Source organism: Nansenia antarctica (assembly GCF_963989245.1).
Source record: "Nansenia antarctica genome assembly, chromosome: 3".
NCBI lineage: Eukaryota > Metazoa > Chordata > Actinopteri > Argentiniformes > Microstomatidae > Nansenia > Nansenia antarctica.
Window position 1 is genome coordinate 49,085,799 of NC_137688.1, and position 25,344 is coordinate 49,111,142.

At 43.5% G+C, this 25,344-nt stretch overlaps 2 protein-coding genes across 3 annotated transcripts; both read left to right on the plus strand.

Moving 5' to 3' along the window:
- Nucleotides 1–444: 444 nt before the first annotated feature.
- Nucleotides 445–16,914, plus strand: scin (scinderin; the record flags this gene model as incomplete). Its single annotated transcript, XM_080527349.1, has 16 exons — nt 445–637; nt 4,994–5,148; nt 6,281–6,442; nt 7,178–7,327; nt 9,200–9,292; nt 9,431–9,563; nt 9,865–9,953; nt 10,256–10,471; nt 13,329–13,450; nt 13,638–13,728; nt 14,580–14,750; nt 15,011–15,188; nt 15,454–15,575; nt 15,960–16,037; nt 16,132–16,192; nt 16,742–16,914. The coding sequence occupies 16 exons, from the start codon at nt 445–447 to the stop codon at nt 16,912–16,914; spliced, it is 2,187 nt and encodes a 728-aa protein (XP_080383475.1).
- A 1,738-nt stretch (nt 16,915–18,652) lies between these two features.
- arl4ab (ADP-ribosylation factor-like 4ab) lies at nt 18,653–21,415 on the plus strand. Of its 2 annotated transcripts, XR_013937364.1 has the most exons (3): nt 18,653–18,748; nt 19,517–20,804; nt 21,115–21,415. XR_013937364.1 is itself a non-coding variant. In XM_080526507.1 (2 exons), the coding sequence occupies exon 2, from the start codon at nt 19,632–19,634 to the stop codon at nt 20,235–20,237; it is 606 nt and encodes a 201-aa protein (XP_080382633.1). In that variant the 5' UTR covers nt 18,653–18,748; nt 19,517–19,631; the 3' UTR covers nt 20,238–21,415. The 2 variants fall into 2 exon arrangements, 1 of the variants encoding a protein (XP_080382633.1); XM_080526507.1 differs by having other exon boundaries at nt 19,517–21,415.
- The last annotated feature ends 3,929 nt before the right edge of the window (nt 21,416–25,344 follow it).

Consider the following 25,344-nt stretch of genomic DNA (forward strand, 5'->3'; position numbering starts at 1 on the left):
AGGGTAAATATAGCCTAATTTTAGTGATTCCATAGTCAACTTACAGTGACTGCATAAACGCGAATCTTGGAAATACTGAATGCAGACTGAAGTGAGTTAGTGTGTGTGTGTGTGTGTGTGTGTGTGTGTGTGTGTGTGTGTGTGTGTGTGTGTGTGTATGCTTGTGCCTGTATGTGTAAGCCAGTGTGTGTGTGTGTGTGTGTGTGTGTGTGTGTGTGTGTGTGTGTGTGTGTACTTTGGCTATGTTTAGCCACACCCACCCACTCTCAGCCTCAGCAATAAAGGGCTTTGGCTGCACAGAACTGCTATTGACTCAGTCTTCCTCAGGAACAGAGCACCACTCTGTTCCTCTCTCTGCAGCCTCTCTCCTCCTCTCTACCCAGTCTCTGCTCACCACTCCTGGGATCCAGATCCATCTGCTTCCCCCCTCAGCCCAGCAGCAACATGGTGCTCTACCACAAGGAGTTTGAGAATGCGGGCAAAACTGCTGGTCTCCAGATCTGGAGGATTGAAAACATGGACCTGTCCCTTGTGCCTAACAGTCTGCATGGGAACTTCTACGTGGGGGACGCCTATGTGATCCTCTCCACCGTCAAACAAAAAAACACATACTTCTACGTCCTGCACTTCTGGCTGGGTGAGTTGGAGTGGCAAGGGCACATATCTCTAAGCTGTTATAGCTGAATGTCAAACCATACGCTTTCAGTTTCTTTACTGCATGTCTGAGGGAAATTAATCAGTAATGACGTTTTATTACATAGACATGTTTGGTATATGTTAATATTTGATTGGACAAGACAAAGCAGGAAAGGACTGATTAAAAAACAATCGAAATATACTGTAGCAACAGATAAGGGATGCTGGAAAGTCATAAAAAATGGGGAAATACTTTTTTTTTTTTTTAAGCAAGATTATCTAGATTCTAGATTGTCTAAGAAATAAAACAAGTAAAATATATCTTAAAACTAATGCAGTCAGACCAAAAACTTATTTTTGCAGTGAACACTATACTAATACTGTGTAGGGCAGGGGTGCCCAATACGTCGATCGCGATCGACCGGTCGATCGCAAAGGTAGTATGGGTAGATCGCATGGCATTGAACAAAAAAATAATAAATAAATAAAAAAGTAAAAAAATAAAAATAAAAATAAAAAGTTCGCCTATCATCCATCCTCACTATGGCTTTTGCCACTTGATTGACGTACAGGTAAGCCAGTCTGCGATCTGATCTTTTCACCTAACACACGGTTCACCACGCATGCACAGTCAACAGCGCCAACTACAAAATACAAAATACCGGCGAGACTAATTAACTAGTTAGCCTTCCAATTTCTACTATTTACTACTAAAGAAAGGGTATACAAATGAGTGGGGAAGCTGGACCAAGTAAGAAACCAATAACGTATAACTTCCATCCAGAATGGGAGGAGGACTTTTACACGATGTGATATTGGAAGTGCGTCTGTCTGATCTGCAGATCTACGATGGCTGTTAGAAGGGAAATGTGTCTGGGACTGCCGGCCACGGGGTCGTGCGGCGGATCCTATGCAATAGGCAGGGGATAATTGGATGCTAAATTGGGTTAAATTGGCTACCAAATTGGGTGAAAAAGGGATAAAATCTGAAAAACAAATTTGAAAAAAAAAAAGAAGGGAAATGTGGCAAAAGAGCGAAAACGTACAGCTGTAACGATAGCTTCTTATCGCGTCAGTCACGTTCTTGTTAAACACAAGAAGTCATTCAAAGACGGCGAAATTGTGAAAAAAGCGTTTCTCGAGGCTGCAGATTGCCTTTTCGATGACAGATCCACAGTGGCTGATGACACCTTGCAGCCTGTCTACACCTTGCAACCAGCTCCTACAGCCCTGACTACTAGAAACTAGCTGCCTCCTCCCAGTGCCAGGTCTCCCACTAAGGTAGAGAAATGCATTTATTTCCTCCTTTCAAACTAGGGAATTACCTGTTTTGTATCTGGTTTATTTTTCTGTTTGTTGGATCAGTAGTTGGCTATGGTACTGCAGACTGGCTGTCAGTGTGTGAGTGAGAGAAAGTGAGTGTGTGTGTGTGTGTGTGTGTGTGTGTGTGTGTGTGTGTGTGTGTGTGTGTGTGTGTGTGTGTGAATGTGTGTGAGCGAGATGTGATGGTCTTCTCCTGTGGCTGTGTGACAGAGAGAGGGAAAGTGTATTGTGAGTTTACTATGCAGGCTGGGAACTGTGTGTGTGTGTGTGTGTGTGTGTGTGTGTGTGTGTGTGTGTGTGTGTGTGTGTGTGTGTTTGTAGTACGTGCATGTACGTTTGCGATGTTGAAACTAGACTGGTAGATCTTGGCAGACTGGCTACTTGAAAAGTAGATCTTGGTTCCAAAAAGTGTGAGCACCCCTGGTGTAGGGCTTCCCTTTGCTCTCAAAACAGCCTCTTCATGGCATTGATTCCAAAAGATGTTGGAAACATTCCTTTGAGATTCTGGTCCATGGTGACATGATTTTTCTACCACATCCCAAAGGTGTTTTATTGGATTCAGATCCATTGACTGGGAAGGTCACTGGAGAACACTGAGCTCACTGTCATGTTCATGAAACCAGTTTGAGACAACTTTTACTTGACATGGTGCATTATCATGCTGGAAGTAGCCATTAGAAGATGGGTACATTGTAGCCATGAAGGGATGCACATGGTCAGCAACAAGACTCAAATAGACGGTGGCATTCAAGCGATGATTGATTATATTATATTATATCAACAGGCCCAAAAACGTGCCAAGAAAACATTTCCCACATCATTACACCACCTCCACCAGCCTGGACTGTACAGGTGTTCCTAATAACGTGTCGAGCAATGGTGATGGTGTGGGGAATGTTTTCTTGGAACACTTTGGGCGCACAAGTCTTGTCTCGTAGTCTTCCCTCGTAATGATTCCATGGAAAGAAATTATTCTGTAATTTCAAAATTCATCTCAAATTCCAGGCTGAAGTCCCTGAATAAGACATATTTTCCAAAATGTCTATACCATAAGAATAATTAAGCTGATTTGCTTTCCAAATCCAGGCTGCCCTGAAAAACAGCATGCCAGCCCAGTGGCACATTGCACTTCACTTGGTGTTAGATAGTTAGATCTTTTTTTTTCTCACCATTTACGGTGTTACTACATCTGTGTGCGGTGGTTTGAGATGTTGAGTGACAGTGACATGAGTATTAATGCAGAAGTGAACTATGCATGATTCAGAGATTCAAAGATAACAGCGGAAGTCAATAATAGCAGAGGCCATGACCTTTATCCATGACTGCACAACTCATCTGGTGATCATATTCTGGAGGAAACATTTTTTTTTAAACAGTCTCAGAATAAACTGGATCACACCTGAAACCTCTCCGATGTCAGTTTCAGATGTAGAAATATCAGCTCCAAACATGCAAGGCTACTTCCTTCCTGGATACATCAGTGTAGTACTCTCCCTCCCCACCTCAGAGCCCAAACATCAATAGCACTAAGATGCTGTGTTGTCCTTGATCTCTCTCCGTGAAACCTGCAAATGAACATCTAATGGATTTACTTCACATTTTGTTCAGAGCTCTATAGCATTAAGCAGCGTGGGTAAGGCTTTACATTAGGGCCATGGTTTATAAGTAATTTATTGCTGTTGATCAGTTATTTATATTATTTGTATGTTTTGTGTAAAAATCATAAAAATCAACCAATCATCATTGGTTGTAAATGATGTGATTGTCATTTGGAGCTTGACAAATTAACTTTTATGTGGCTTGTAGAGCTTCTACTACCTCCTTTGTACTGTTTCTCCAAAACAAATCTTCTAGCACGACGACTGCCAATGGCCCCGGGCCTGAGCTAGATTACTCTTCCTGCTAAGATTGGTGGATTGATGATTCACTTACTTAGTCAAATGTATTGATTGTAAGTCGCTTTGGAATAAGGTGTCTGCTAAATGCCAAAAATGTAAATGTGAATGTAGATGCTGTTTGGGAGTGAAAACGTGTCAACTACAAATGCAACGATTTCCCCTACCCAAGCAACACCCCAGAGAGTGTGACAAAGACGGAGGATGTGGTGTACAGTAGGCCTGTAGAAGAGGCTAAACATGCAGAAGAGTGTTGAAAAAGAATACCATGTACATGATCATGTGACTGTGAAAACAAATAGATCAAAGGCAGACTACAGCGGACCAATCGGTTAGCCGCGAAACCGGCTATATATTATATATATATATATTGTAACGATCCTGTATGAGGCCCCGTTAACAGCTCCACCAAGGGAGTTAACTCTCTTGGTCTAATGGTTAGCGCAGCCGTCGGTTATGCGGGAGGTCGGGGTTCGACTCCCGCATGGGGCGAGTTACACTAGAAGATTCCCGTTCGCTACACTGGTGTCTGAAGTGGGATGGAAGGAAGGCCATCGGAGAGGCGTGTCCACGTGAGGGACTTGACATAGTGAAGCGTGAGGGCACGCTCTTCCGAACGGTGAGGATAGTGTAACGATCCTGTATGAGGCCCCGTTAACAGCTCCACCAAGGGAGTTAACTCTCTTGGTCTAATGGTTGGCGCAGCCGTCGGTTATGCGGGAGGTCGGGGTTCGACTCCCGCATGGGGCGAGTTACACTAGAAGATTCCCGTTCGCTACAATATATTATCATCGCTGATCCTTCCCATCCCGATTAGCCTCGCACAGCCTCGTACATAATTTATTGTTCTTATCTTTACTATTTATAAAATTATTTTGCTTATATATTGTTGTTCTTATGTCCTATGCACATAAGTCAATTTCCTGTATGTGCAAATCAAATAATTCCGATTCTAATTTTGATTCTGATCAACATTAAAAAAACATTTAAAAATAGTTAATTGCTCAATATAACTAATGGATGCTCTCTCAATTCATACTAATATCCTTGTCCTTGCCTATTCATTTAATCTCGACATTCATTCTAGAACTGTCTGTCCTGAATTCTAACTAGAACACTTGTTATCCCTGCATACCCAGGCAAGGAGTGCACCCAGGATGAGAGCACGGCAGCGGCCATCTTTACTGTCCAATTGGATGACTACCTAGGGGGGAAGCCAGTCCAGTACAGGGAGCTGCAGGGGGTGGAGTCCACTGCCTTCACCCGCTACTTCAAAGGAGGCATCACATACAATGTACGGCCAAGGTCCAACTGCTACTGTTCATTAGATTTTTTTCGTCTTATATACAGTTAGGTACCAGAAATATTTAGACAGTCACACAATTTCCATAATTCTGGCTCTGTACGCCACCACAATGGATTTCAAATGAAACAATCGAGATGTTATTGAAGTGCAGACTTTCAGCTTTAATTCAAGGGGTTGAACAAAAACATTGTATGAATTGTTTAGGAATTGGAACCATTTTTATACACAGTCCCCAATTTTCAGAAGCTCAAATGGACAAATTAACATAATCATAAATACAATGTTCATTTTTAATACTTTGGTGAGAATCCTTTGCAGACAATGACTGCCTGATGTCTGGAACCCATGGACATCACCAAATGCTGGGTTTCCTCCTTTGTGATGCTTTGCCAGGCCTTTACTGCAGCTGTCTTCAGTTGTTGTTTCTTCATGGGTCTTTCTGCCTTAGGATGGCCTGTTGTCACTTGCATTGAGAGATCCTTTGACTGTATATATTGTGCGTTCACAGCAACAGCTTCCAAATGCAAATGCCACACCTTTGCCACTCAAATGCCACTCAGACTTTTTACCTGCTTAACTGATAAAGAAATAACAAAGGAATAGCCCAGATCAAACAGCTGTTGATTGAATTATCCAATTACTTTTGGACCCTTGAAAAAGAGGTGGCCACATATTAAAGAGCTGTAATTCCTAAACCCTTCCTCCAATTTGGATGTGAATACCCTCAAATTAAAGCTGAGAGTCTGCACTTTAAGCCCATATTCATTTATAACTGTAACTTGAATAGGTTTTGGTAAACAGCTAAAAGAAAAAAATTCTGTCAGAGTCCAAATATATATGGACCTAACTGTCTATTTGGGCCCAGTATTTCAAAACGTTTAATCAAGATCAGAAGGATTTGATCTAAATTAAAGGTTTTGAAATACTGGGCGCAGGACATCATAGACTATTGCATTTTTGTCTGATATTGTATAAACAAGTTTCCATGAAACTTTTGAGTCATTTTGTTTGCCCGTGGGATACAGTGACTCATGGAAATTGAACTTGGTGTCAAGGGGAAAAAGAGGGAGAGACGAAAAGAAGGAAAAACAGCACGGTGTGTTCTGGTTCTACCCCACAGGCCGGAGGCGTGGCGTCAGGGTTCAAACACGTGGTCACCAACGACCTCTCAGCCCAGAGACTCTTCCACATCAAGGGACGTCGGGTCGTCAGGGCAACCGAGGTCCCCCTCAGCTGGTCCAACTTCAACAAAGGGGACTGCTTCATCGTGGACCTGGGAGCGGTAAGGAGTTACTCCCTCTCACGACTTCTGCGTTCACTGAATGATAATGCTCTCGGCTATCATTTGGTTGAAAGGCACACTCCCGATGTGCAAATTCTTATTCCCAAGAAGACCAAGACATACTGTATGCAAACCAACTGATAAACAGACAGGGTTGAAGGAAGACAAACACGGGTTGATCTTCATGCATGTCTTTTAGTCCTAACACAAACATAAAATACTCTGTTTGCATAAGGTGGGTTTATTAGACTAGATAATTTGGTATAGTGACGAAGAGGTCATGTTTACATGGTAATACCAAGGTACGAGCTTACTATTAAGTGTCTATTAAGTGTCAAATGTGACCATGGATTTGTGTTCATGTTTAAGAGGTGCAGAATGGAAGAGTGGTCAGAAGTTCTAATAGGATGTGACACACTGCCCTCAGGCCAGCACAAGGCCTACCCTAGGTCAGCACCAAGACTACCTACTGAGAACTGAGACAGTTGTTAACCAAATGCAGCTGCACTAATATCAAAACATGCAACAGTGGAGACTGGTGGAGGTGGCAGTTGGAGGACGGCTCATTGTAATGCAATGGAATGGAACGAGGAATGGTATCAAACATGGTTTTCTGGGATGTCTTTGATGTGTCTTGTACTTGAAGTGTGTGTAGCATTGTTAACGGCTTGTTCATGGTTGACTTTGAACAAGTGTGTTTGACCTCTGAGTCTGACCCCTGTTGACTGTCTATAGACCATCTACCAGTGGTGTGGATCCATGTGCAACAAATTCGAGCGACTGAAGGCCACACAGGTGGCTGCTGGTATCCGGGACAACGAGAGGAACGGCCGAGCTAAGCTGGTCGTGGTGGAGGAGGGACGCGAGCCGTCTGAGTTTACTAAGGTGGGTTATAGAGGAGGTCAGGGGCGGATTTAGGATCGTAGGAGATCCGGGGCTTAGCCCAGAGGGAGAATATAATGTGCGCGCGGAGCGCGCCGGAAAATTTTGCCTTCAACCTTCAACTTACCACCACCTTAAAGCGGACAAAAGGCATTGGAGAACACATATACATTCACACCCTTTAATGAAGCAAACTAATTGTGGTGGTTCTGGGCACAGAGGGAGGTCAGCACACGTAGCTCCCCCTGTCAGTCACCATCATTTATATTTGTATAGAATTACATAATTGATGGGCTGAGGCTAGTTATGTTACAGTATGTATATCAGGGCAGACTGTGCTCACCACTTATATTGTATTTAGAGTCTTGTCCTGTGTTATATGACGATATATTACATGTATTGTTGGCCTGTGTATAGTACTGTGAAATCAAATCCCCCCTGGGACATTAAACAAACTTAGTTAGTTAGCGTTACATCTTAGGATAGATTTGAGTCATGTTCTGTATACATACATACTACCATAAGGGCATACTTAATGTGGTTACTCCATGTTTACTAGCTTTAACATTAACGTTACATCATTCTTTTTCACTTGTTACTCAGTCAACCAGAGTGCAGATATCAAAGACTATCAGCCTGTTATTCACTTTATTTGTATAAGTATTATCCTTTGTTTGATTTCTTACCATGTACTGTAACAGTACCTTGCTATGTTTCATTTTCATTATAACATAACGTTATGTTATGATAGCCAGCTAGCATTAGCAAACCGGAAAAGTAGTGTCAGTGAGTCAGTCACCTTTCTAATAAGATTCACAAACCTGAAACATCATCTATGTCATCACTGCTGGTGATGTCATTGTTGTCAGCTGCTGATATGGCTGCTGCAACAGTTCTTGGCACTTGTTTTGTTGAAAACAACTTTCGGATATCCATCCTTACAATTTTGCAAGTCAGGCACTGATTGAGATCACTTCTTCTTCAGGGCAGGGTAGGCTACGCAGTATGCAGGCTAATGTCGCGCAGCTGCTGCCTCTCTGTTGGACTCCGGTACTGCACGTTACTCACGAGAGTTTTATTTTTATTTTTTATTTTTTAAGTAAAACATTCGGGGCTTTTCAGAAAACATCCGGGGCTTGAGCCCCAGTAGCCACCCCCTAGCGCCGCCCCTGGAGGAGGTCAAACTCAGTTATAGGCTATGAGTGGTAGCATTGAATAAGATTTGTTACAACGAGCTTTCTTTCTAATGTGCACTAGGACACTCTATGATTGTGTTTTTTATCCGTTTTTTTAGCAGTTACTGGCAATAACAACAGACGATTAGATAAGATAAGATAAGATAAGATAAGATAAGATTCTAGTATGCTTAGTCAGGTCTATTCGGTTGTTAAGTCATGACGTGTTTCCGGGTCCAACGTTGGCTGAGGCGCTCTCTTGCCGCAGTAATAATAATAATTCATTATATTTGTATAGTGCTTTTCCGAGGCTCAAAGATGCTGATAATATGGGAAATTGCTAAACGTCACACGTGAAGTCAGACTTAACAACCGAATAGTATATATATCACGCTGGTGAACAACAACTGATCAACTAGAGTGAATATGGAAAGAGCCATCATAAAAGTAGTCATAAAAGTAGTCATAAGACCATCATCCGCTGCTACATCAGTCATGTGATCTTAGATTATCCCATACAAGGTGATAAACACAAGCCACGTTGTCCTTCATTATTTTTTCCGATCATACGTATGTTTGATACAAAATATTAACATGGGGCAGGAAATAGAAGAGAAGTCAAGTCTCCATGAACAATGAAAGTAACCCCAACCCTAAAGTTGATATATTTCCGTTTTTCTTTCACTTTTCATACTAATAGGTTCTTGGCAACAAGCCAGAGCTGCCAGAAGGAGATGACCATGATGATACGGTGGCAGATATGTCAAACAGGAAGTTGGCAAAACTGTACATGGTAAAACATCCATGATACATCCTCATACACCGTACAAGTAATGACACACACACACACACACACACACACACACACACACACAGATGTAAATGATAATGCTGTTTAAGCCCATGACCAACACTGTTTGCTTTTTGTTAGGTGTCTGATGCGTCGGGGGCCATGAAAGTGACCCTTGTGTCAGAGGAGAATCCTTTCCCCCAGAGTCTTCTCCTATCAGATGAATGCTTCATTCTTGACCATGGGAAAAGCAAGATGATAGTTGTATGGAAAGGTGTATATGCCATCTACCTATTATAACCTAATAATAATACAAATAAGTGATACTTTCACATCTGTATCAGACATTTATCAACAATCTATTGACATTCATCTCCCAAAGCCTTGTGTCTGTCTATGTTTACATACTGCACTGTAGCCTACGTACTATATCCCCATGGCAACAGCATTATTCTGTCTAGCTCGCTGTCACATAACAGCGGCCATTGTTTGTTTGGTAAACAACCAGAATTCATCTCATCGTCCTTTTGTGCTCCCATCCTTCCATTGCATGACCTCCCTCATCACTCATAAAGGGCGCAACGCCAATCCCAGTGAGAGAAAGGAGGCCATGAAGACCGCTGAGGGCTTCATCAACCAGATGGGCTACCCATCGAACACGCAGGTTCATATCCATGACCATTCATCATCACTTCGCTCATAAATGTGTCTGGAAACCAGCTTCTTGTTTTCATTCACTCATCATAGTGTGTTATCAAAAAGTGGGAACATGGATTAGACATATGATCATGTCACTCATTAGATTGTAATCATCAGACCAGTTCCATTTGCTGACAGGATATTGCTTTTGTTGGGTCATTTCGACTATAATTCTTCTCTCTTTTTTCATTTTTATTTCTTGCGCTGTCTGAAATTGAAGTGGAATCAATGCCCTAACCCTGATATGTATGACAACGTCTGCCACAGATCCAGGTTCTTCCAGAAGGGGGGGAGACTCCCATATTCAAGCAGTTCTTCCAGGACTGGAAGGAGAAGCACCAGAGCGAGGGTTTTGGGAAGGTCTTTGTCACAGAGAGGATCGCCAAGATCCAGCAGGTGAAGTTTGATGCCTCCAAGCTCCATGAGTCCCAGCAGATGGCTGCCCAGTACAACATGGTGGACGATGGGAGTGGCGACACACAGGTAATGGAACCAGCATCAATGATCAGTCATGTGTAATACAAATATATGTTTCAATTGACAGAGGAGTTCAGTCAGGTTGATGTTGAGGTTTAAACAAATAGATCTACACCCACGAGCATTTGATCAGGCTGCCTCTGCTGTGGCCCTCTGCTGTTGCGCGTCAAGGTTCGCCGCTTTGTGCAGTCTGAGATGCTTTTCTGCTCACCACAACCACCGTGGCTCCCAGGCTTTGGAATTCTCTTCCCTTGGATCTTAGATCAGAGGTCTCGGTCGAGGCTTTTAAAAAACAACTAAAGACTGTCTTGTATAGACAGGCTTTTGGATAGCCCCAAAAGCCTGTCTTTCTGTGTCCTGTTGATATTGTTGTCTGTTACATGTTCTTATTTTCACTTGTTTGCCTATTTTAACCTGCTATGACTTTCGCTCTTTTATTATGTTTTATTATGTTTCTTCTTTATTATGTTCTCTATATGTAAGCACTTTGTGACCCTTGGTCTGGGAAAGGTGCTATACAAATACATTTTACTTACCGTATTTTCCGCCCTATAAGGCGCACTTAAAAGTCCCAAAAAAAAAAAAAAAAACGACAGTGCGCCTTATAACCCGGTGCGCCTTATATATGGATCAAAATGTAAAAATTACATGACCAATATTTTTTTTTAAATAATAATACAATGTTTCAGTACGACTGGTAAACTACAAAGCCGCACCGCTTGCAGCATTACGGTAATCAGTAAACGACGGCCGCCATCTTGGAATCTCCGCGAATGCTATGCTTGTGGTGGGTTAACATAATTCACCCCCGGAACTAATAGTTGGGAGTATTGTTCCGTACGGAGGGTTAAGTGGGTGGTACTGAGTTTTAGTTCCTGTTTTAAGTGTGTGATAACAACTGGTTCATGTCTGTCAATAAACGTCTAGCTGTGACATTTAATACGCCGCCTCCGACTCCCGTCTCTCGGCACTACATGCTATTGTTATTCTATCATGTGCTCTGAATGGATGCCGTACTCACCCAACTGTTCAATTCGGACACTCACACCGCTTGCAGCATTACGGTAATCAGTAAACACCGGTGTTGTGCTTACTCACAGTCCCACACCACAAGAGTAAAGAAGACTAAACAGAGTTTCCGAGGGAACAAAGTGAGATTCTTGGTGCTTTCAACTTGAAGTTTTAAAGTACCCACTCGATATAATAAACAACAGTTTAACGATCACTAAACACTTATCATTTGTGTATTGGATTCATTATTCTCGTTTGCCGGAGGCTACCGGTAAGGGAGGGTTGATTTGTAAACATACTTTCGTTTTAGCTCGTGTTCAAAAGCAAGAACTGTGTGTTCATCTAGTTATGTGTAGTTATGTGTTTTTAGCATGTCGATGTTCTCCCAGTATGTTGTCATGTTATTAAAATACAGTTTAGACCTTCGTAGCGATGTGTTTTGTTAGCTGTTAGCCGCTAGCAGCGTTTGTTGTGGTTTGGTCAGAACACGCCTGTCGTGTTCAATCTTTCTCTGATTTGAATGTATGACACATCATTTGAAAGCTTACAATCTGCAGTTTAAGCATGTGTAAAAACTGAAAAAGTACGTTGCACATTTCACCAGGAGCTGTCACATATTGGTTGTTGGTTATAATTGTATAGCCTATTGGTTGTTTTCTGCTGTTGTTTTGCTCTGTTTGTAGTCTACTTGATGTATTTTTATCAGCTGTTAAATCACCACAGCGGTTAATCCACTAATAGAGATAATAGCAGATTGAAAATGCTTGTAGCTAACTACTCTATATCTCGTGGTTGCAGCTATTGCGAATTGCTATTCACGCGAGTCAGCTGTGAATCACCGCAGGTCCTTGACGCTTGTTGCAAAAATGGATGACGAACGGCTGATACTTGAGGTGGAAAAAGATATATTTTTGACAGTGGAGCAGGTAGAACGTTGATGGTGACAACGCTCAGGTGGAGCTTGGACAACGGGAAGTTGACACAACACCGATGGAGAGGTGACGCAACGCAGTAGGTGGAGCTTGGGCGTAACGCAACCCCAGTCAAACGTTTGACTGCAGTATCTATTCTATGCGCCTTATAAGCCGGTGCGCCTTATAAGCCGGTGCGCCTTGTATATGAAAAAATTTCTAAAATAGGCCATTCATTGAAGGTGCGCCTTATACTCCGGTGCGCCTTATAGGGCGGAAAATACGGTACTTACTTACTTACTTACTTACTTACTTACTTACAATTGTACAGAGTGGTTATCTGAGTTACCCTAGCCTCTCTGTCAGCTTGACAGACCTCTCTCATCAACAAGGCGTTTCCGTCTGCAGAACTGTTGCTCACTGGGTCTTTTTTCTTTATTGTACAATTCTGAGTAATCTCTAGAACAGTGATGTCGTTAGGCCTGGGTATCTGGGGCTCTAGCCCTGAATGTTTTATGAATAACCCCGGATCTCCAAATGAACATTTAAAAAAAAAAAAAAGTCACCCCCCTCTACTCTAGAGACTGTTGTGTGTGAAAAGGCGATCAGCAGTTTTAGAAATACTCTAACCAGCCCGTCTGGCACCAACAATCATGTCACAGTCAAAAATGCAGAGTCATCATATTTTTTCCCAATTCTGATGGCTGAAGTGAACATTACCTGAAGCTGCTGACCCATATCTGCAGGCTTCTATGCATTGTGCTGCTGCCACACTTGGCTAGATAATTGCATGAATGAGAATGCATAGGTGTTCACCTAATAAAGTGTTCGGTGAGTGTATTTCTCAATAGGCCTACACTGCCATAAAGTGCTGTACAGTGCAGAACAAGCCATGACAGTGTATTGTAAGGATCCATGGTAATGTGGTTTCCATGTCCCAGATTTGGCGAGTGGAGAGCAGTGGAAGAGTTCCAGTTGACCCAAAGAAATACGGTCAATTCTACGGAGGAGACTGTTACATCATTTTATACACATATAACAGAGGACAGGTCATCTACACATGGTGAGACTCATAAACACCTTGCCTCTGGCTCCATTGAGAACCTACCTGCCCTATTTCTGACATCAAAGCCATTCAGTTGTGTTGGGACTTCACATTTGACTACCAATATATACGGGCCTGCCTGACTACTGAACTTCCTGTTTTAGGAACAACGATTAATGCTTGTCTGTCTATTTCCTGTTCCCAGGCAGGGGGCTAGCAGCACTATAGATGAGCTCACAGCCTCCGCTTTCTTTACAGTGGAGCTGGATCGCTCACTGGGCGGATTCGCAGTTCAGGTACACCTAATGTCAACTCAAAGGCTTACTAGTACTTATGAGAGACAGTCTGCCTTCAAGACTGTGTGTCTAAATCTGTATTTGTGAAGATAAAGATGTTTGTAAATGCCTGTAGGTCTGTTTATGTTAGTCTTCATCACAATTGGGAAGTCTAGCGCTAAAGGAGGTTATCCCTGGCCTTTCCTGCTGGCATGTATTCTTCCCTCATTTGGTCGTCATATTAGAGATGTTTTCCTTAGCTGATGGGCACGACGACAGGAAAGTTGTCTTTACAAGGTACAAATCTGCATCTCATTACATCTCTTCCAAAGCCTCTCACACATAATTGTGATGTAGATCTTGTATGTACCTCTCCTCCTGAGCTGTCATTCTATTTGTCTGATCCTTTCATGTTTGCAATCGTTCCAAGTTTCAAGTTTCAAGTTTGTATTGTTACGTCACAGTACACAAGTGTAAGAGAGTAAAATTCTTAGGCTTCGGTTCCTGACATTGCACCACAAGACATAATTCAAGATAAAAAAGTGACAATAGTACAGGACATAAGTGACAAATAAGACAGGATACAATTAGCAGTACAACTCATGAAGTATTTGTCATTATGCTGAAGCACTGCAGAATCAACAACTTCCCCAACATTTGTATTAAACTTTTAGTAGTCACTCTGTGCTACACTGCACAGAAAAACAAATTCCAATCAGACTGAATTCAAAACAATATTCAAAGTAATATCTTAAACTAGCTATGGTGCCACCTAGTGGTTGTTAACACCTGAGCTTTTCTCACTTGTTCCGAGTGTAGTATCGAAGCTGTCTATCCCTCACGTTTCTTTTCTGACTGTGTCTGGACCATAGGTCAGAGTGTCCCAGGGAAAGGAGCCTGCCCATCTCCTGAGCCTGTTTAAAGCCAAGCCCCTCATCGTGTACAAGAATGGTACATCACGCATTGGGGGCCAGGCCCCTGCACCCCCCACACGCCTGTTCCAGGTGCGCCGGAACCTGGGTACCATCACACGCATCGCCGAGGTGAGGATTCTCACACACACCAACACACAATAATGCACTCATACTAGTTGTCAGAGGCTGTGCTGTCAGTATAGACTAGCATACTGTTGCTACTCTCCCCTCCTCTCTTTCGCCAATAAAAGGAGTTAAACCAATTCCTTGATGTATCGTTTTATAGGCATGTGGAAATCAGTGATATCTTGCTCTTTTTGCATGATGATGTTTAATAGACATTTGCACTCATCATTGTTTCATTGGTCCATGTGTGTCTCGTGTGCCAGGTTGAGGCTGACGCTTCTAGTCTGAACTCCAACGACGCCTACCTGCTGAAGACGCCCCAGGACCAGGGGTACCTGTGGGTGGGCAAGGGGGCCAGTGATGAAGAGGAGCAGGGTGCGAAGTACATGAGTGAGGAGCTGAGCTGTACGACCAAGCGCATCACAGAGGGCCAAGAACCAGGTGAGCACACAGATCGATAGATTAAAGACTTGAGATTCTTCAGAGATTCCTTGAGACACTTGGAGTCCACACTTTGGTTGCCGCTCCAGTCCACTTACACTGGTGATACACTGCCTATACTGTACATACAATCAGAATCAGAATTATTTTTATTTTTATTTGGCCAAGTATATTTGCACAGACAGGAAATTGACTTGGTGAGGACAAGTTCAAACGTCCAAGGTTTGTAGACCAGAAATCCTGAAAGATTTGTTTTGTTTTGCAGCGGACTTCTGGACAGCATTAGGGGGAAAGAAGGAGTACCAGTCATCAGAGGGACTGGAGAGCAAGAGCATCACCAACCCACCACGCCTGTTTGCCTGCTCCAACAAGACTGGCAGGTTCACTGTGAGTATCGCAGCAGTTCATATTGTTTAGACCAGTATCATCACTTTATCTTAACCTTCAATGCATTTGTCTATCCGCCTACCTTTTTAACAAAGTAGATCATTCTGAGATAGGGATGCATTAACAACCTACAGGGTGTGGAATTTTCAATCAGGCTGTCCAGATAATTGCAAGACGTAGAATGAATGAATAAAAAAATGAATGAATTAACTACTGATTGAATGAATGGATGAATGAACAAAAGAACGAATGAACGAATGAACGAATGAACGAATGAACGAATGATTGAATGAACTAATGAATATATAAATGAACTAATTAATAAATTAATGAATACTCATCAGTGGGATTCTTTTTTTTCCCCCATCATCTTTGATTGTGCAGATCGAGGAGGTTCCAGGAGAGTTCACTCAGGAAGACCTGGCAGAGGATGACGTGATGTTTCTGGATGCCTGGGATCAGGTGTGCTAGAGGGCCTGAACCCATACATCGAAGTCCCATATTCAATGCTGTGGAGGTTAGACTAGATATTGACACTGTTTATGGTTTGTTTTAGGTGTTTGTCTGGATCGGAAAGGATGCCAATGAGGTGGAGAGAACCGAATCAGTCAAATGTGGTGAGTATTGGCGGTGTATGAAGTAAAGGGCTCTGCACACAGCGTGCGATTTCTGTTGCGCGTCAACGTTCCATTTTGAAGTTTGAATGGAAGTCTATGAGAACATCGCATTTACCCACACACGGCCCCGATTTTAATCGCACGGCGAACATTCGATTCCATTCATTTTGAATGGGACAAAGCAGTGCGACAAAACTCGCACGCCGTGTGCTTTGTCCCATTCAAAATGAATGGAATCGAATGTTCGCCGTGCGATTAAAATCGGGGCCGTGTGTGGGTAAATGCGATGTTCTCATAGACTTCCATTCAAACTTCAAAATGGAACGTTGATGCGCAACAGAAATCGCACGCTGTGTGCAGAGCCCTTTAGACAACAGATTTCAGTAACATAACATCACATCAATAGCACAGTCAAATACTTATCGTTAATATGTACTGGCTCAGATATTAATAAAACAAACAAATATCCTTTTATTTTATTTTATATGTAGGATATTTTTCATTGTCTTGTGTTGTTTGTTGAAAACATGATATTTGTTCTCTGTGCAGCCAAGAAATACATAGAGACAGACCCAGCGGGCAGGGACAAGCGGACTCCCATGGTGATCATGCAACAGGGCCACGAGGCGCCCACCTTCACGGGCTGGTTCTTGGGATGGGACGCTTCGCGCTGGGACACAGACCCTGTGGCCAGGTCCATGAAGTCACTGCAGCTTCAATGAGATCCAACAGAACATACATGAATAATAACAGGGAGGCGGGTTTGTTATGTTGCCTTTTAGATTTATTTTTGTAGCTTTTTATGATTCATGGCAAGATGATGTGCACTTATTGAACCTCAGTAGGGTTTGTTTCCGTAAAGTCTTGACTCTACGACTGTTTGAAACCTTTACTTTTCTAATATTATTCATTGAAAACGCATTGCTTAATAAAATTACAGAAAATGCATACTGTACATTATTTGTAAGCATGACTCTGTAGCCCAAGCAGAAAATAAGTATCCTTAGGCCACAAATATTGAACTTTGTCTCATTGCCCCTATCGCTCCCAATGTTTTTTGTTAGACGTGGCTAAAGGTAGCTGTAAGTAGTAGTTAACACCTCTGAACCATGAATAATGGTTTCTCCTGGCCCACTACTTCTAGGGTAAGGAATCACCTGACATTAAGGTGTAAATTAAAAAGAAAAGAACAAGTTAAATATCCGTTTATGTATCCTATTTTTATTTTATTTTTCACTTCGGAGCCTCAGCCTACATTGATGAAGTCAATAAACATAAATTCACCTTATGTCCCATCTTGGTTTGAAAATGTTCCCCAATTCTGTAAAATCCATCACTTTACTACTTTATCAATGTAGGATTACATTTTTACGTACTGATGTTACTTAGTATTATTGTGTTATTATTGTGTTTTGTATCTGAATGCTGCGATATCAATGTTGAGGAACCAAAGCCAAAGAATTGTACTCTTGTGTACTCTTACTGTACTGTCTACAATAAGATGTAATAAAAGCGATTCTGATTCTGATTTTGAAAGGCTATGTTTCTACCACATGGTGGTGCAAGTAGGCTGCAACACTCTTTTGGCTGCCTTCACCAATAGCTTTAAAAAGCCTTCACTCAATTCCCGAAGTGCTCATTAATTTAATAGAGGAACACCTATTTCATAGAGTTGGCCTGTAAGTGGTTGTTGATGTTGTCGTTGTGATGTTGTTGATAATGAAGTCTCTGGGGCTTTGGATAACCTGAAAATGTATCTTCTTTGTGTCTGGATAGCAGATGACAAGCATCAACGATGACCATCGTGGGCTATCTCTCCATCATTAGTTGAGTGCACGGCATCTCAATAGGGCCTGTTGACTCTTTTGTCCACTGACACCAAAGTCATTTCCCGCAGTCCTTGTGTCTAGGTGATCTGTGATCAAACAGCCGTAAACAGTTAGGTGATCCGAGAGACTATCAGGGTCACTCAGAGTAACTGATATAGTAAATGTGTTATTTGCTCCAGGAATTTTTGGGGGTTTGTTTTGATCTGACATGATGATTGTTTTTATTTTACATAAGGCATGTTGTTTATTCAATCATTTTCAATCAAAAAAATAATTTACATTTGCATTTAGGCTTAGGCTATATCATGGATCATAATACATAGATGAGTTCAAATTCGCTAGCAGATGATGATCTTTGATTACAATGTAGGCCAATCCCCAGGTAATTCACATAATTCGAAAGAGCTACAAGTCTACAAGGCGGTTACTTCAAAGTTGACGACTGACAGAAACAGGTGGTGTGGAGGTGTGTCATAGAGAACAGTGACAGACGTTGCTCTCCACCAATCAGACAATGACAAAATCGGAGCGCTATCTGCAAAGTCAACCAACCAGCACGCCCGCTAATTACTGGGTTGAACCTGTGTTGCGGGAATGGAGAGGGGAGTCAACGCACTTCTCTCAGTGGTCTGGTGGACTGTGGACGTGACAGTGTGAAGGTAAAGGGATCAAGCGAGGATAAACTGTTGCAACGGTTTTGTGTTTGAAGAGTCGATGTATGGTAAAGGTAGGTACAGGCTATACATTTATATTTTTCTTTCCACGCGCTCAGAGAATTATGAATTGTATCTCCATATCAAAATCAATAATATCTGAAATGATGAACCATCGTCGTCAGTTTTTTTTATGAAGCGCATTGAAAGTCTGTCCTGCATGGTAAGGTTTAGAGCGGAATACGGTGGAGTGTCCTTTTAATTCTCAGTGTAGCCTATTTTATTGATGGGTTTTATTCGTAGCACTTGTTGGCATACCACTTCTATCAATCCATTTGTTTTTTTAAAGGTAGGAGGCTATGTTGCCGCGCAACAGCCTTTTTTGGGATGACCAGCCCTGTGCGCTGTTGTCCTCGCAATTTATCAGACAGGCTTCGCTAAACAAAAGCTAAACTAATGTAATTCCTCCCTCCTTTCCCAGTGCACTATGCGTAAACCCAGAGACAGTAAATGGAATTTGGGTTGGAATCGAAAGAGCCTCATTCAATATCGATACCGCCGCTGAATGGGAATTAGCGTATCAAATCCCCGTGCGCCGCTGTAGCAGTACATGTGCAAATAGCCTGTCCTACATCCCGCTGTTTTATTTCTTATTCATCTCCTTTGACTCCTATCTCCTTGGAATGCCAAGCCTATTTTACAGATGTAGATTCTTTAGAATGGTAAAAAGAGAGGGCAGGCCTACATATTCACTTAGAGACTCTGATTGTAAAGCAATAGACTGCTTCTTGTGGCTGTGTGCTTTTACAGTTGCCTTCATTGCGTTCTTCTTTTATTTGCAGGTTAAAGCTGCAGCCCCCAGGGAGGTTATGAGAGAAGCCTTGTGAATATTTGGTGAAGCAACGCGACACCTCCTGTCTCTATCCACTCCTGTCCCTTCAAACGTGGGAGAACAAGATGGGGAATGGATTATCGGACCATCACTCTCTCTTTCCCAGCCTCCCATCCTTTCAGGCCCTCCACATTGTTATTCTAGGGCTGGACTGCGCTGGGAAGACCACCGTATTGTACCGACTGCGCTTCAACGAGTTTGTGAACACTGTCCCGACGAAGGGATTTAACACAGAGAAGATCAAAGTGTCTCTGGGCGCCAGCCGGCGGAAGGCAGCCTTCCACTTCTGGGATGTAGGTGGCCAGGAGAAGCTGAGGCCGCTGTGGCGCTCGTACACGCGCTGCGCCGACGGCATCGTGTTTGTGGTGGACTCTGTGGACGCAGAGCGCATGGAAGAGGCCAAGACGGAGCTGCACAAGATCACGCGGCTGGCGGAGAACCAGGGGGTCCCCGTGCTGGTGGTGGCCAACAAGCAGGACCTTAGGAACTCCATGGCCCTGCCCGAGATGGAGCGCATGCTGGCGCTGGGCGAGCTGGGGGCCTCCACGCCCTGGCACCTCCAGCCCGCCTGCGCCATCATTGGGGAAGGCCTGCAGGAGGGGCTGGAGAAGCTCCACGCCATGATCATCAAAAGGAGAAAGATGCTCCGGCAACAGAAGAAGAAGAGATGATGACTGTCGCCGTGCTGGTGGAACTACACGAGGAGGACACGTGTGAGATGGATACCATGCCTGCTGGTTCCTTGTGTTGTTTACAAGGAGCTGGACACAGTGGTCCCTCACCCAGTCAGCTGACTGACTGACTGACTTGTCCTGGCTGATTATTGGCTGAGTTGTATCAGCCGGCTGGAACTGGTGTGGTGGTGTGGTTCACATTGAAGTGGATGGTATCGATTTGCCACAAGGACTTTGGATGGCAACAATCCCGGTTGTGACAGCAACAAGAGACACTATCAGTGTTTTTTTTTTATTTTAAAGGAAGTATTATGCCATACAGTAGCTACACGGATCAAATAGCTCTTTGTGAGGGGGCACACCGAACATTAAACGTGTCAAATAAGGAATGTTGACACCCGTGACTATGTTCTCTCTTCTCACAAGTGTTACAAATGTATGAAGCCAGCTGTTCAGTCAGTCTCAAGCGTCATGGAAACAAAACAATGAAATGAAAATGGGTTTACCAAAGCCTTTGTTGAGATGATCAAGTTGCAGATGTCAATCCTGTCGGGTGTGGTGCAAGTTAGTTCCAATCCAAGTATTTTTTTGTCTCCGTGTTGCACAGTGGATGTTGGGGGGCTAAAGAGGAGTTCAGAATCATAAGCTTAAAGAGAATGCACAGATGGTTACATTAAATGTCAAAGGAACAGTGTTTTGTCAGTTAGAAATTCTTAATATTTACAACCACTATTTAATGTGATCATCATTTGAGTAGGGTGGGGTGGGAGTGGTGGTGGTGGGGGGAGGGGGGTTTAAGTTCAGCACCAGTTTCAATCCCAGTGGATCTGTCTTGTGTAATGCTGTTGATTGACAGTCTCAGTTGGCTCAGCAGGAATACTCCCAGGCTGGCTGTCAGAGTCAAACCCCCCCCCCACCCCACCACCACCCATCCTCAACAGCGGCAGGCTGGTGTCAGCTCCAGACTTTAACTACCTAGAAGACACAGAAGACAGTGACAGTGACAGTGAAATGCACTTTATTGGTCCTTTTTTCTGACCAGAGAACTTGCATCATCAGAATTTTTGTATGAAGTTTATGATACAAAAAAAAAAAAAAATATTGCTTCGAAGGAAGCGTTTTTATAATTCGCACCCTGTTACCACATGTAAGTGTCACCCTTCAACTCAGTTTGTGTGTCGAGGAGTGTTCATATTTATGTTTGTCTGAATTTGTTCACCTTGAATAAAGAAACAACTAGACACAATGGTATCTCGGCAAGTGTTTCTTTCTACATGCATCGGATGTTGGGGTAATAAAAAGGGTATTTGTCCATGACAAAGGTCCAGACCCTAGTGGTCTATAGAAACCGGTGAGCATAACTGCTCTATGAATCAACAGGAGGTGACACCTTTAACTGCAGCAGATGCTTCCCACCCCACCCATAGTCATGTGCTTTTAACATGAGGTGTACTTTACCCTTCACTACTCTACTCTGGTATACACTTGTCTGTGTCCAAACACAGGAGTTCTATAGCAAAACAAATTCAAGTTCATCAAAGATGAAGGCGTATAATGAGTGTTTATGCTCATGAATATTCCTGTGAAATATACTGAGGGAAAGGCATTATGTGCATGTCTAATGAGTTCTGGTCCACAGGGATTCCTACTCATGTCTGTCAGGATTTCCACTCCGCTTCTTTACTTCTAGTTCTGCAGCTGGCGCTGTATATATATCCATGGATCACATGACCTTTTTAAATATTTAATAGCAAAAATAAATCCCCCCCTTTGTTATCACCTAGTGGGAAGTTAAGCTATAATTTCAAAGTTGCTGTATTAGTGAAACAAGTCAAGATGGTGAGCGCAGTACGTATCCATTTTTTTCATGTTGTTCCCTGCAACACTGCAGACAAGTGTGTAAGGTGATCTTGTTTTGGTCTGTTTGGAAGAAAGTGTGAAAAGTTGAGTTGAGCTCTCAGATTTGTATCCACAGCTGGTTTCAGTGGTCTTGGGTTGTTGGTTTTGGTGACAGTGCTCATTGAGGCGGCATGTTTGGAGAAGAGCGGGCACAGCCAGTTCTGGCCCGAGGAACGGCCCCTCTCAGAACAATAACAGACACAAACAGAGAGCGGGAAGCTGGGAGGGAGAGAGGGAGGGGGAGGGGGGCATCGGTCAGAGCAGATGACCCATTAAGGAGTGATTTCGCTGGACTCATTTCCCCTGTTTGGGGCTACTCTGGCTGCTCTCTGGGAGGAGAGGGAAGGGTCTAGTCATGTAACACACACAGGCACGCACACATGCAGAACCCCCCCTCCTACACACACACACAGACCCCCCCCCCCCACACACACACACACACATGCACACACACACACATACACACGCACACACACTCACACATGCAGGTTGCCCAGGTCTGTGTGAGCCCAGAGATAATCATGGGCAAACTGGCACACATTTAATTGTTTCAGAGATAATGGAATATGCAAAAAGATTCTCTTTCTAACAGAGCCAGTGTGCTCTCGGAAAGCCTGGTCCCAATTTCTGTCATGCTCTGAGACTATACACCAAAACCTCAAAGAGAATTTCAAATAGGGAGTTATTTATGTTAATTTATTTATTTTACTAAGTTTACATGTAATAGAGAACCCATTGAGACTTTGGGGATAGCAGTGAAACAGAAATAACTTTGAACTTTGCCATTGATTAAAACAATCTTTTTGACTACATCTGCCTTCTCGAAACAGTATTCATTGGCAGCATTCCAGAATTACACCTGAACAAAATGGAGCCTCCAATTAGATTCTAGTTCTGAGGTCTCTCCATGTAAACAACGGCACACAGTGTGTCTATGCCATCCCTGTTCTGGGGGGGATATGGCGGCGTGCCCAGTACCCCTGGAGTTGTTTCCATTATGGAGAAGTCATGCAGCGCTGGATGGCATCGGAGGTTAAGCCTTTCTCCGTTCCCATGGCTGAGGGGGAATCAACCCAGTTTATCAGTGTCGGGAGAGCTGCGGGGTTTAGTCGTTCCCATACCCTCCTATCACTCTCCCTCCCTCCATCCTTCCCTCCCTCCCTCCATCCTTCCCTCCCTCCATCCATCCCTCCCTTCCTGTAACAGGGCTCACCCTCCACAGGCCCCTTCCCTTTGATCCTGTGATGTAATTAACATGGGATTAGAGTACCGACGGGGCAGAGTGCAGGGACTCCGGTCCAGACCTTGGTGTGGGTTTCCTCCTCTCTGCCCTGGTCTCTGAACATGCTGAGTCCCAACTGTCCTGCCGTAAGCCGGGCCACACCCGCCCGCCCACACACACACACCCCCGCCCCTCCCGCCTGGGCCCTCCACTCCCCCCGCTGGCACGGAGAACGACGACACGGTACACTATGGTCATAAACATACAACTCATGGCCATAAAGAGGGGCACGGCACACATGGTCATTATGGGATTCCAGGAAGGAATGTTCTGGGGGCAAATCTGGACTGTAAACCTTTTCATTTACACCAGCTGTTTACTATGACTTCCTCTGCCTGTGACGCCTGGCACAGCGCAATGGAAGGCTTAATGAGACTCAAACGCACGACCCAGTGACGTCACGATGAAGATCCCCCCCCCCCATCTCTACATTTACATTTACATTTTTGGCATTTAGCAGACGCCTTATTCCAAAGCGACTTACTATCAATACATTTGACTAAGCAAGTGAATCATCAATCCACCAGTCGTAGCAGGAAGAGTAATCTAGCTCAGGGCCATTGGCAGTCTCATCACACTGGATAAAGTAATGTGACCGAAAATAGATAGGCCGTAGAACTGCATACAGTTAGTCTAGCGTCAACGAAAAAATAGATAGGCCTTTGTGCTATAGTGTCATCAAAGGAAAAGCCGTCTTGAATATCAGTGTGCCGTTCCTTTGAGTCGTGTCTGGTCCAATCAACCTTTGATCTCGTGCTAACCTATTGCTGAGGAAATGGCCTGTGCTGTAGGATTACCATGCATCTGAACCGTGTCTTGTCTTTAATGTCTAGAAGCTCTGCAGAGGTGTGAATGTACCAGTGGAAGTCATTCATGTTGGATGGGTATCAGGGGAGGCTGATGGTGGACAGGCTCATTGTAATGCATGAAATGGAATAAGGAACGGTATCAAGCCTCCACTGATGGGTGTACTGTTTCATACGTAAGGGATGAAGTAGAAGCCGCACACTCTCGCTCCAGATGCAAAAAGTGTATATTTATTGACAACGGTTTCGGCCGTAGCCTTTGTCAAGTCTAAGACTTGTCTAAGACAAAGGCTACGACCGAAACTACACTTTTTGCATCTGGGACGAGAGTGTGCGGCTTCTACTTTATCCTTTAGTATTCTGCTCCGTCGCCAGCACCTCGCCCAAGTTTTCTGCGGTGTGCGTTCTCTTCTTTTTCAATTCTGTTTCATACCTTACCATCACTTCTGTCTTGCGGTGTTTTAAGACATCCTCATACACAAAGAGTAGATGTCTTGAGACATTTGGTTATTTCAGAATGTCTCATAATGACATCAACAATTATTTTTTCTTCCCATAGTATGGCCTGTTTAAGACGTGTCATAGTGTGTCTTAGCCATGTCTTGAAGACATTTATAGTTAAGCTTACACACTATTACAGTGTTTTCAAGGCATGGTTGTGTAATGACATAATGCGTATCTGAAAATGTGTGTACTCTGCAGCTCTGGAGCTCTGGCCCCTGACCGCCCTCACCTCCCTCGCGCCCCCACCCTGGGCTGTGTGAACTGTGGCAGGGTGGGGGTGACGGTGCAGCCGTCAGAGAGAGGAAAGGACACGGTGATAAGAGAAGAGGGGGACCACTCCCTGTCCTTCCTCAGAAGAGGCCTGGGCCCCCCGCACCTCCTCGGCTGTACTCAGGGCGAGAGACAGGAAATGACAAGGAGGTTTTTGTCACTTTGGAAAATGTAGGCTAACGGTTATCTCATTGTCTTGTCTTTGGTATATTTCAGGTCACAGGGAAGTTTTTATACTAGAATTAAGTTAGATTGGAGGTAATTTCTTAAACTGTACAAAGTGTTCTGTTGTGAAATATCAATTATTTTCCCGGTGAACGAATATTAGATTTGATAGGATTAG